Source organism: Antrostomus carolinensis, unplaced genomic scaffold, assembly GCF_000700745.2.
Source record: "Antrostomus carolinensis isolate BGI_N321 unplaced genomic scaffold, ASM70074v2 scaffold30155, whole genome shotgun sequence".
NCBI lineage: Eukaryota > Metazoa > Chordata > Aves > Caprimulgiformes > Caprimulgidae > Antrostomus > Antrostomus carolinensis.
This window is the reverse complement of record NW_010314785.1, coordinates 18,959-32,218: the sequence shown is the minus strand read 5'-3', so window position 1 is coordinate 32,218 and position 13,260 is coordinate 18,959. Positions and strand designations below refer to the sequence as shown.

The 13,260-nt window shown below is 41.7% G+C and overlaps 1 protein-coding gene across 1 annotated transcript in view; it reads right to left on the bottom strand.

Moving 5' to 3' along the window:
* Positions 1–13,260, bottom strand: part of LOC114818563 (adenylate kinase 8) — a 30,148-nt gene that overhangs the window by 418 nt on the left and 16,470 nt on the right. Inside the window, exon 4 of the mRNA XM_029084905.1 lies at positions 2,430–2,510. Coding sequence (XP_028940738.1) covers positions 2,430–2,510 — 81 coding nt within the window. The remainder of the gene's footprint in view (positions 1–2,429; positions 2,511–13,260) is intronic.

The window sequence follows — 13,260 nt, the reverse complement described above, 5'->3', positions numbered from 1 at the left end:
CTGCTCTCAAGAATCCTGAATACTCAAAAGCCAAGAGTTTCTCTTGTGGTGACCCAGAAAGAGTGCTGCTACTGTTTATACACTTCACACTAGGCGTGGAGAAATCCCTATTGTGTGCCCAATGCTCCAGGTTCAAAGCATTTCCAGATCTGTTCCAGATCCAATCCCAAGGTAACATGTTTTACTTGTTACTTTGATTCCTATCTTTAAAAAAACATCTAAAAAAGCCTAACTTTAAACCTTAGCATCTGTTAAAAATCTTTGCTGGGGTTTACTGTTCTGCTGATGCTGGACATCAGTCAAGAAAAAGCTGTCAAACTTTGAGTCCTTTCTCTGCATTGAATCAGTGAGCCCAAACATAGCCCTGTGTCCAGGCACTGCTCAAGGACCTATAACTTCAGGTGTATTTAAGGCTCTTAGACATTGGAGACTTTCCTGCCAAGATTCAAAAGTGCAGCAACAGAGCTGGGATCACCAACATTAAATTTTGAAAGTATTTCCTATTAGCAAACATGTGGCTGAGTGCTTCCAGGAAATGGCAGAAGGGTAGCGGAAGCACAGCCCTCACTCAACACACTCTCCAAATCACCACAAGCTTGAGTTTGAAAGACCAGTATGCTTCCTCTTGATAAGCCACTACAAGTAGGGTTAATACTGTTCCTGCTCAAGATCACTGGAAGAAGCTAAGAAGACACAAATACTCTACCTTGGTCTCTATTTCTGGGCAGATATCAGGTAGAATATAATTGTGAACATCTTTTTATAGTAGTTGAAGATAAAAGGAGGTTAATTCACTCTGAGGTAGGTTTTGGTTATTTCTAATTTCCAAAATGCCAGAATCTGGCTTCCCTGAATTCACAGCTGTAGGTTCACTCAACTAGTCAGCAGGCTTCAGCAAGACAGAGGATTTTCATCACCACAGTCCTGTAGCAGTGCTGCCATCCAGCTCAGCCTGCCCAGACAGCTGACACCAAAAAGAATTCTGACAATGCTTCTGCATTGCCAAAGGCTCCCGACAATCACTAAAAGCTCTTTTACAAACATGTATTTAAATTTCCTGCCACGACAATTCTACTTTTGAGTAAATGTCTCCTGTGCCCTAACACAGAACCGGTTTATCCCTCTTCCTGTACAGCCAAATTTTCTGAAACTGTTGGGATAGATGCGAAACTGAGGAGAGAAGCAGAGTCTCTGTGTCTCTGCACAGAACTGCATTACAGCTCCAGCTGGTACAATGATGTGGACACAGAGTTCATTCCACATTTGAATTATTTAGAGCACAGCTGAAGGCCACCCTCTTCACTGCACTGTGCAGGTTTAACATAATGCTGAGGATTAGATACAGCATCTAAAACAATTCAATTCACGATGAATTTGGAAGGAATAAAACCCAGAGTTTGGAAGAAGGAAGCGTGTTAACTGGAGCAGATACTGAACAGGCTAATCCTAATGACAGGAAATGCAAAGATGTGTGAATGATTTGCTTCATACTGTTCATTTCTTCTGAACAACTGCATCTCTTACTTATTACTCAAACAAAGAGAACAGTTACAGCAAATCACTGTTGCTGTCACAAGTTAATGTTGCACCTCGAGTGAGATGTCTGAATAATGATGTATCACTTTGGGACAAATCCAGCATTTATGGCCTTAAAATTTGAGGGTTCCGTATTTGTCTTTGATTCAACAGGATGTATTTAACCATTAGGAAAGTAAAATAGTGGTTTAAAAATTAAGTGTGAGGAAACATAAAACCAGAGTCCAAGTGGAAGTTGCAAATCCACACCCATTCCAGCAGGTATTTAGGAAGATATTTCACTGTTACTTGTTCCCCAAAAAACAATGGAGGAGAAGACAGTGAACCTGAAGGTCACTGGTGAAAGAAGGTGACGTGATTGCCAGTGAGATGAACATGTGAGAACACAACCTTACAGTGACTCAGTGACTCAAATGAGTTTGCTCTACTGAGCAGGAAATATATTAACATCTCAGAGCAGACAGAACCATCACAGGAGCTGGGGGAAGTAAAATGCAGCAAATTTTCCATTTCGTCCAGCTGGGAAGCCTTCAAAATTCCCATGGGAATGTCTGAAAACCATCTGCATTTAGGCTAGGTTTCAGACATCTTCCCTCAGCATTGTTTTATCAACCAATTTAGTTACCATTAAAATGTTAGACCTGAGCTACTTGCTACTGTAGATTTCAGGTTCCAAGATTTTAGAATGTCCAATTTCTGAGAACAGGAGCTTGCTGCAGCAGGAAGGTGGGTTGGTACTTCAGTAGCTATGAAAGTTTTAACTTTTCTTTTAAGGAATCCCTGAGCAAGAGTACAATATTCCTGAGTTTCCTCAGATTTCTATGAAGTCTATCTGGTGCTTTCATCTCACCAGCAGTCTTGAAAATTGTTAAAGATCAGACATGAGTGCTAACCTTTCCCCAGTGACGGGATCAATCCTCCGTTGAGACAGTCGTTCCATGATGGATTCGTAGGGGAGATTAAAGAAAAATACCCTATGGAGAACATAACAATTAAATGCATTAACATCCTGAGAACATCACCTGTGACCTTCAGAGTATAAGTTAATCCTCACCCAAACAAACAGCACACACAAACGCGGAAGTGACAGTCCGACTCAAAATTGCAACATCAGAAAACATTAGCATATGCACAGGACTTCTCCTCTCTGGTTCTTCTCCTCACACCTTGTTTTGTCTCCAAGCTCATCAAGGCAAAAGCTCTTTGATACACAGTATGTGTGGTGCTGTGTGCACTGACAGGGCTTAAAAGACAATGCAGTGTGGACACCAGTGACTGAATTACAGCTGGAGCCTATCTCAGTCTGTCATAGCTTGCTCACAGACCAGCAGTTACCCCTGAACTTCCTCTGGGTCCAGCTTCTCAACCCAACTAGCAAGTACAATCACAATGACATTCTGCAAAAGGTAAATAAAAAACTGCTGCTATTCAAAGAGCTTGTCTGACAGTATCAAGCATCCTTCCCTAATAACAGCACTGCACAACCCAGTGCCCATGAAAGGGATTTTCTTCTTGCTGTTTTAGTCCACTTCTTTTGTCCTTGCCTCCACACATAGCCCCACAGTGTGAGCTCTCCTTTCTCCCACCTCTGTCCTGCATCCACAGAAGCAGAATGAGTAATAAGACTTAATACGTGCCGTGTTATGATGCTGCAATTCCCTGTCCCTTGCGACAGCATTGACCTGCAGAGAACAGTGCCAGGGCATGGAAGGCAGCTCAGTACAGCTCAACCCACTCAACAATCAGCCTTACTGCTGAGACTGCTACAGAGGATATATTAATGTTCGATTTTAAGATCAAAATCCGCAGTTCCCCTTGAGTCTAAACAAGACATAGTTTCTCAGCATCTTAAAAAGTCTGACCCTCAGTGTCTCTGGGGTGGGATTTGCTGACTCATTTCATACAGTTTACACAAAAGCCCTGATTTAAATCAAGGATGCAGAACCAGAAAACAATACACATCACTATTGACCCCAGTCACATTACACTGTTGTGTATGTGCAGCTGTTGTGCCCATCTCATGTTGACTCCTCCCTGGCATTTTGGTTCATTATAATGGTCCTGTTAATTTTATATTCTAGTTCAAAAGCTCTTCAGCAGACAATTCTTGACAAACTGATAAGAGTGAGCAGACATGAGTCCTCTGTCCTCCTGCCATTGGAGACTAAAGCAGATTTGGATAAAGATCACATTCAACGATTAATTCGGATCAAAATAAAAAACAAGGCTTCCTTTGAAAATGTCTGAAAATAAACTTTTACCAACCTAGCACAGCCTGAAGGCTGTAAATACATCTTTCTTTATAATACACCTTCTCCTGCTGCTGCCTTCAAGGCCAGGCTTCTTATTTTCATTTTCGTCTGCCTCTCATAAAAGATACTGTATGCTTTAGACATTCACCAAAGGAACATTTTACACTGACTGGGTGGGATCAGATCAGATGAAAGGCTGAGCTTTACCTTGGCATGCACATAGCAGATTACTAGAATCCTTTGTAGGATTTAAAGTTATGAAAATCATCTCTCTTTTCAAATGTTTACAGATAATGACTTCTATTCACACTGTGGTAACAAAATAACAGCCAGGAATAAAACATTCAAGATCTCGGAGATTCCAAAGACAGGAAAAGAACAACAGTTTCGACATTCTTTTATCCCTTACACTCTTAACATTTTGTTTTTCTTTGTTTCTGTTGCCCAACAATGGCACAAAAACGTGATTGTCAGAACAGGTAACATCTGATGATATGTCTCAAGATGAATATTCTAGTAGAGAGGAACAACATTTTTACAGTCACGATAATTGATACGGCTTCCTATTATATTCTGAAATAAACAAAACCACTAAAGGATTATAACCTGGCATATCAAGAAAGCTTGTCGTAATTCATAGTTACTAACTCAAAAAGTATTATGGTATTTAAAACAGAAGAGCCTAAAAAACTCCACTTAAAAAGCTGCCAACAAAATGAACTCTGAAAGCCTTGTCTGAGATTCCCTTCTTTTTTATACAAGATGCTTCTTATTATCCAGTCTGGTGTCACCATTAAAGAAGTGTAAGGGGAAGACGTGGGAGAGTATAGACATCCCTGCTAATATGGATTTTTTTTCCCCCACATGCATTGTAGAACAGCACACACAGAATATACTATGCAACAGCACAAACTCCTAATCCAATGGTCCTTCCAGTGGAAGGTGGGATGCCTTACCCTGCCATGCCGTACATCTCCTATTGATAAGAGAAAACATCACTCCCCAGGACTGTCAGTTTAAAATCAGGAAAAAAAAGATGAAGGGGAAAACCACTGACAGAACTACTGTCTAGACTTAAAATACTTCCAATTAGAAAGCTTCATTATCATTTTGAAGGAGACACATACCACACACAGTCTATTATGCAGCCCCAGGAGGCTTACTCACATGAGTAAAGCCTATTTACATGGATGCACTCTCTGTCAACTGCTAGCCTTGGGTAGATGATACATCTCCTTCAGCTCCTCAAAGTATCTCTGAGCACCATGTCGCCTGTGTCCTTCTCTCAGGCTACTGTGACTCTGATCACATAACAAACTTGACCCTCCAACTGTCCAGATAACGTTTGTTGGATTTCTCTCGGAAATTCTCATAGGAGAGGGTTGCACCCACAACCTTGATCCAGCATTTGAAGCAGTAACTGGAACAACTCCCTACATGTACTGGATTCATCTCCAAACAGAGAGCTTGGTCCCTTTCACATACCAAGTGTAATTTTTTTCACATAAATGCATCCTCTGTAAAGCTCGCTTTAGAAATCAGCCGGGCTTTGTATGTTGTAATGTGTCACAACTTCTATCAAGGGGAAATATGAAACAGATGTCATCAGAATTGGTAGACAGGGAGGCACGGAAACACAGCCTCATATCAAAGTATACGACATTATACTGCTAGATTAGCATCTAGCACAGCTTTTCTTTCAGAGTTGGCAAGTCGTTCAGCTCCGCAACAGGTGAATAACGTCAATCAGCAGCGACGCGAGGTGCACGCCAGGGAGGGCGGGCAGAGATGCACCAAGAGCCTCCTTCCTGCATCACGGGCTCAGCATCCACCTACCAACCAGAGATCATTGGCATCCAGTTCCAAACTGGGGCTCTGTGGGTTGTAACTTGGTAGAGCCTCTCAGCCCAGGTCTCTGAGGACAAATGTCCCCCCTAACTTCCACTGAGTGACAACATTGCTGCTAGGTGGAGGTCTGAAGCCAAGTGATTCGTAAGCAAAGCTCTGTCCTCTCTCCTTTGTTCTTTCTCCCAGGAGAGGGATGTGAGAGAAGGTCCAGTCTTGTCAGCTAGTTTTCACAGATAATAAAACTGTGAACACAAATGTTAAAAGGAAAAAAAAAATCTTGTGTCAGAATCCTGCCTCTTCCTCACTGTAGTTGACACCATTTATCTAATCTATTACAGCTTTCAGATACGTTAGAGAGATTAAATTCCAACAAATTAATAATGTTGATGACACCTTCACTGTGTACCTAGTCAAATGAGAACTAGTTGCCTTTGGATGACACTGAAATATATAAGGCCTCTAACAGCTGTAATACAACATTGTTTTCCTACCAGCCATCTGGCATTCCAAAAGGGTATTGCAACCACTTCTGCTTCTGACTATGCAGACAGCACCCTCTTAAGATCCTAGAGGTCACCAGGGAATCCTGGTGGCTTCCCTTTCCAAATGGAAAGAGGAGAATGTAAAAGTATGGGTGTTAGAAGTTTTATTTCACACCTGATGGTGAGACAGCATTTTTGGAAAAATGTGTCACAACCACACAATTAAGTGAAGAAAGGGTTTTTTTGACCTACACAAGAGCAATCATCTAATCCTGAACTGCATTTGTTCCAGATGGCAACCAACCCAGTTAATCCAAGTTATTAACGATTGACAGTGCTCAGAGTTGTCCTCAGGAGAATTTTTTTGGTGGTAGTTTTCCTGTTTTGTGGATATAATATCACTGACTCAAAACACCTATTATGGAAAAATTGTGAGTGTTTGTTAGAAAAAAAGCAAATGCCGTGTGCCTGAATTCTGATATCACCAAACTAGGGATTAAAGCACACTCCTCTGACGTACGGACAGTCACCTTCCAGGATGGCCCCACTGCCTTGCCAGCTGCCTTCATATCTCAAGAGAACTAAAGCTCTGCCTGTAAGCCACGGCCTTCCACTGGTTTTGGTCCTGTAATTGAAACATTGCTGTTTTATGGGGCTGACCTAGATGGATTGACTGTCCTAGACATGAGCCATTTACTTAGGTCAGATTCTCATCTTTGGCATTTCCCATTACCTAGAGTTGCTCAGGGTTGACATTGGTGGGGGGCAACTCAACACCAACCCCTTTTTTGTAAAATTGTGGTCTGAGAAATTTAACCTATACCATTAAATCTAATGGAATCCATTCCTTGTTTTCATTTAAGGATGAAAAGGCAATGCAACATGTTATCTGAGACTGAATCCTGACTCCCTAGCTGGCTTTTAAAAACAGAGATGACTGACTTGCTTGTGGCTCTACCAGGGCCAGATCAAGCCTTGCAATAAAGTTAGGATGCTTGAATTAAAAAAAAAATACAACACCAAACAACAGTGGGCCACTTTTAATGTAGCATTTAAACTTTTGAGTTGAAACTGCAACTTTAAAAATAGTAAGCTATTAATCTTTCCCTTACTTTCTTGACTCCTATATATCTTCTCCTGCCTAGGCAGGTACCAGCTGCCATATTCCCATTCTTCACACTCTGCACTCTGCAAAAAAAAGAAGCCCCTGCTGGCCAATTCTTGTTTAAAATTGTGCATAATTGATAGTGGCAAATCTACCCCAGCTGTGTCTAAAACCTCTCCAGGGGCAAGAAAAACACTCTCTGTGACTGTCATTAACTACTAAATTAGCAAGTGCTCCTGGCAGTTTACAACGTACCACATCAGTCTGCTTTAAAAAAAAAAAAAAAAAGAAAAAAAATAATGTGAAGATCAGATGCCTGTGTGATCTCAAAGTTACAGCAAACTTTGCTGGCAGAACTTTGACAGAATCCCAGCTAAAATAGAGCAAAAGAGAACGAGAAAGAGAAAGCAAGAAGGAGAGAAAGGGACACAAAGTTACCCTCTTTTCCAGGCAGACAAATAGAAAACGTCAAATTCAAGGCTATAAAGCTGAGCCTTTCATAAGGAACTGTACATCTTAATATGGAGACATCAATATAGCTTTATCTGATGCTATGGCACAATTCCCCATGGAAAATAACTCTCCTGGAGGACTTAGTTCTCACAATGCAATGGCTACAATTTTTGTAATTGAGATATAAAGCTAAAAAAGAGATGAGGCTGTTGAAGTGCGTGCGTGCAGCAGCTCTCTTAAAGGCTACCACAGGTAAAATCCTTATATGATCACTGGCACAAATGCGAGCTCCTCCTCTTGGTTCATAAACCAGAGCCAAAGCAGGCGGAGAAGGAAATAACACAGTTCTTGCAAAAGGATGGAAAAGCCTTGGGGGGCATTATGGACTGAACTGGCAGAGAGACAAGTACCATCTCTAGCAACTGTCCTGAATTCAGCTGAACCGTGAGACCCATTGTGAAAATTGACATTTTTCAGTTTTAAAGGTTCCAAAAATGTATAAAACTACAAACTTCTGGATCATACGGGGATCACAAGACAGACAGGAGTGGGACAGCAGGCTTGCTCAAGATACAAGAAAAATCTGCATTGCAAAAAGGTCTTTTTCTTGGGTAGCACCATTGAATTGTCACAACAACATGGCAAATCAAGTTAGTGGATCAAGCTGACAGGTACAGGGGAGTTCAGATTGGAAGCCAAGTGACTAATCCCAGCTAAAGCCCAGGTCATCTTGTCTTTGTTGGCTTTCTAGCCAGAGATACCTGACTTGGATCAATTAGTTCCCCTACAGAATGCCCTCTTTCCTATAGTATAAAGACATCTTGAGCCTCGAACCTTGGCTAGGCCCCTCAAGAACTAGGAGCCCAGTCACAGGATCCCGAGTACATTATATTTCCGTAATTACATTCTGCGTCCCCAAATTCCCTCTTAAAAATGAAACTGGTTATGTAGATCCCATCTACCTTTTCCCCAGTCTTGTTTTGGTTTTTCTCAATGCAGCTGTAAGCCAGGTACTTTGCCTGTGGGTAACCAGACTACAAATGATCTTCTGAGGCTGCACTACTGACTGGACATGGATCTTAGTTTACTTCCTACCCTAAATACTCCTTCTGTATGTCTCTGCAATGGATGAAATGATCCTTATCTCTTATTTATGGAAGAAGCTGTTGGGAGGTTTTATTCACTGATGTCTTTCGAATTCTGGGGTATCTTCTGATGAAAGATGCTTGATTCTATTTTGGGAAGTAATTTTACCCTCTAGGTTTTGACCATAAGGGAAAATACATTGCATAAACACTAAAACACAGGTTAACCAGCACAAGCATTTTGCTCATTGAGCTCCTATAATGATTCATGTGATGACAAGCTATTTCTAGACACTGGATCTTTCTTTTCAAATGGATGCATTTCTGTCAGATAACTACAAAAGGCAGCTAAGTGGGGCACTATTCCCAGGATGTGGCTTCTGGCCAGGGGAGCGAGATGAACGACATCCTTCGTAGCTGCAGATGTTGCTTCCCTTCACCAGCAGTGCAGAGTAATGACTCTGTTAGATGTTTTCCACCCACCAGTTAGATGTGCTGAGCCTTCAACAGCCCAGACAGATGAGGTGGAAGGGTCCGTCCTGCACCCCACCCCACCAGACTGGTATCTCAGCAGGATCTCAGCGGGTGCCACTCCAGCTTATGCAGGGGGAACAGGCGCAGCCCAGCTGGGGAGCACTGTCTGTCTGTTTTACACAACAACGGGCTGGATCTCGAGCTGGGATAAAGCAAAGTAGCTCCACTGGCAACATGCAGATTTACACCAGTGAAGAACCCCAGGACTTTTGGCAACGAGAGCCGCTCCAGGTGACAGTGGTCCGGAGAGCTACTGTGCAAACATTACATGAGCACAGCGAAAGGCACACGTACACACAGAGCAAACGTGTTCATACTAGGGGCTTCAGTGTGGTTTTAAAGCTTCTTTTGAGAAGGCAATATTAACTCTTTCCATATGTAATGAGTGACTTGGATGCATTAGTACCTCCATTCAAAACTGCTTTACATTTCTCCCCTCATTTTTATTCTTTGCCTCCTTCTTACTCTCAGCTGTTATTCCAGCATCTTTGCATTCCCCCTGGAGTTCATTCCAGCGGTGCTTTATGAATCACAGAATAAGATGGCAGCCAGCACTGCTTTAGAGTAATGTTGCTGGCACGATTTCCGCTATCCGCAAGGTTAATCAAACTCACTCTCAGATAATCGAAAGCTTCTGCAGCCCCAGAGGCCTGAGGTCAGGAACCTGAACCCGCTTCCCCAAATGCAGTCATGTTTCTTTAGATGCTTGAAACCCTCTCCTGCAATAATTAGGTCCTGCAAAGCAAATCTTGAGTGGAACAAGAACTCCAGGGTTAAGCACTAGCAAACTCAAATCAGAACTGATGCTTTTGCTACCTGTCTGCAGCTTTTCCCTAACACCTCCTGCTCCTAACAAGGAAACCTCGACTTCTCTTCCTTATTGGATAAATAGAATCAAATTTATAGTAAATGATGTTTATTCTTAAGTGTTCCTATAAAATGCTACATTAAACTCCTCCCCCCCATCATTTAAACACTGGCTTTTGTTGCTGGTAGGCTATCTGGTATATAAAATAAAATAAATAAAAGAACTGACACCAAAAAAGTGTATGATTTGGGGGCAAGGGGAGGGAATAAAAGAATGGATTATAATGTGTCATTTTATATATGTGTCAAAGGAAACCAATTTCATAATAGGGAATAAAAATTCCCTGTTTAAATACTGTCAAATAAATCCTCAAATGTAATAGGGTTCACTTCTGGGGAAAAGAAAACTAAATCTGATTAAATATTAATGTGGCGTAGTATTAATTAAGAGAGAAAAAAGTCCATCAAGAGAACCCCAATATGTTTACTGTGTCCCCAGGAAGCTGGAAAATTTCACAATCAAGTGTGTAAATGTTCTAAAAAAGGGTCCTGAATATTTTATGAATATTTGTCATAAAACAGAAATAATAACCACTGTGCAGAGCTATTAGAATTAATATTTATGCTGCCCGCCATGAAATATTCATGGGGACAGAGAAAGGGGGGCCCGTAAGACAAGAATTAATTTACATTGGGCTTGGTTTACCCGCTGGCTTGATGTTTAAAGACGGGTTGACAAGCCTCCATATGAATCCGTCAGTCACTTGCAGCAGTAGGTGGGGTGAAGGCAGGGGGAGGCGGGGGGAAACGGGTCCAAGCTGCTGACAGCTCACAGATTGAGTTTCTGACAGCCCTTAAAAAACCTAAACGGCCCCCCACCTTTTTTTCCTTCTTCCATTGCCCAAGGCGCTCTGTACTGCCACCGTTCATCCGATCTCCCCTTCCATCTGCTGAAATTAAGGAATTAATGAGCGCTATACACTTTACAGCAGGCCCCAGGAATGTTTACTGGTGATTAAATTATAATGCAGCCAAGCTGTATAATTCATGAACCAATTAAAGGAAGTGTTAGTTGATTTGATGGGATGAGGACGTACAAAAAGCATTTAACTAATAGGGAACCGTGGGCTGCCGGTCGCTTTGGCTTTCTCGGATTACGCGGCTAATTGCTCTGCTTTATAGGGCTGTCACAGATAGCCATACATATTTCATTGTTCTCAAATACTTCAATTGTTTGCTTTCGTGTTGCTGCTGTAATATGTAGAAGCCCAGCCAAACTTCAGTGTAGTTAAAGCACTACTCTGCAAAAGCAGGTTGCTTCGGGAGGAGGGAGGAATGAGAAGGGCAGAAGGAGAAGGCTGGCTGACAAAGGAGTAACTTAAAGCCTCAGAGTTAAATGTCACTCAGCAATTACATGATTAAAAGGTGCAACATATGATAGTCTTTTGTTTTACAACTTTTTGGACACTAATATTCTATGCTGACTTCACCACAGAGAAAATATTGGTACACTATATATATTTTTTTTAATACCGAGGAGCAAAAGAAGAAGGTGGAGAGGGAAGTTTATTTTTAAAAAAATCCAGCAGGGAGGAGCTAGATTGCTGTGGTTATCAAGAATAACACTGTGTTTTAACTTGCATGGTTCGATACTCTAAAATACATGAGAGACGAAGGAGGTTGATTTCCCACCTGGGAGAATGCTCAATGTCTAATTCAGAGAGCTGCTGAGTCGTGCCAGCTAGTCGTACCAACAACTTCAGTTTATCAAACAAGGAATGGGGGAATTTACCATTTCTGCTGTTTTACAAAGCACTTCTCCCCAGCTGACAGGCCACAGGATTTGATGAAATGGATTCTCTTGATTTTGAAGAGGCCTATCAGTCAAGTCCTCAGTCAAAAACAGGCACGTTCCTCTAGCAACGAAATCCCCAACCCATATACAGAAGTGCATGTGCTGCTGAAGAAATTAGGGACTATCAGACAAATATCACAAACACATGCACTAATTTTTGGTTAGACCCTGGAATCTATTGAACCAAGAACAAGCTGGGTAAATATGCTAGTTCTGTAGCTCGGTGATGAAGAACATGAACTTGGGTGGGTTCCTAATGAGGTATACTGTCACCCACCTGAGGAACACTGTGGTATATCTTGACCTCCTCTGTAATTTAGAGCTTTACATTTCAAAGCATTGTCCAAACACCAACTCAATGACTTTCAAGATATCCTATTATGTAAAGCTTATAATCTGGTTCATCCCTTTCCTCGCAGCCATTCCCTCCAGGATTTGGCTTTGGAAAGCAGTCCCTGCACAGTGCCCTCACTGACACCCTGGTTTGCGCCCTTCCTCCTCATGTGCTCCACCCTACAGCACAGAGCACCTCCAAATCTGTGCACTCTAGGGGAGCAAGAGGATGTGCTGGTCTGCCAGAAGCAAAACTCTGTGCAAAAGCACACTAGTTTTAAGAAAGGTTTTGTTAGGTAGAGGCAGCCAACAGCTGGTGCTCAGGATAACTGTTTAACATGCTAGCTTCACTTTGGCATTCCAGTTATGAACCATCTCCCAGCCAAGCCAACGACACTAAACTAAGAACATCCATCTCTGCCCTCCTTTTGGAATTGTACTGTTTTGTATAAAGAATTACATCAAACCAGAAAAGCAGAATACCTTTAGTGTCCGATGCAGGTGTTCACCAGGGAGACAAGAGACTTACATTCAGTGAGTATTTACTTTTTTTCTAAAAAGCAGAGCAAGCCTAAGAAGCCTCAGAAAGAAGGAGCTGAACATCCCATTCCCAGGGACAGCACTCAGATTAGCAGGTTAGGGTTGTCCAGGTAGAGAAACAATGGGGGGAAAAAAAACGATCTTGGGATATTAAAGAAAAAAGATTTATCATATAGCTTGACCTTGATGTTAAAAAGGTAGTATACCAAAAATATATAATTATTTAAAATAATTTCCTTTATTCAGAACTATAATATATTGTTAGTTTGTCCCTAGCTTCTGGGTTAAGTAGTGCAACACTTTGGCTTAATGCATTAGTTTAATAGGCAGTCTCTGAAATAAGGGGTAATGACACCAGTTACACAGCAGGAAAACTTGCCATTAACTCACTGTGTGGTTGAGTAAAATGGAAATTGGATTGCTTGTTCTA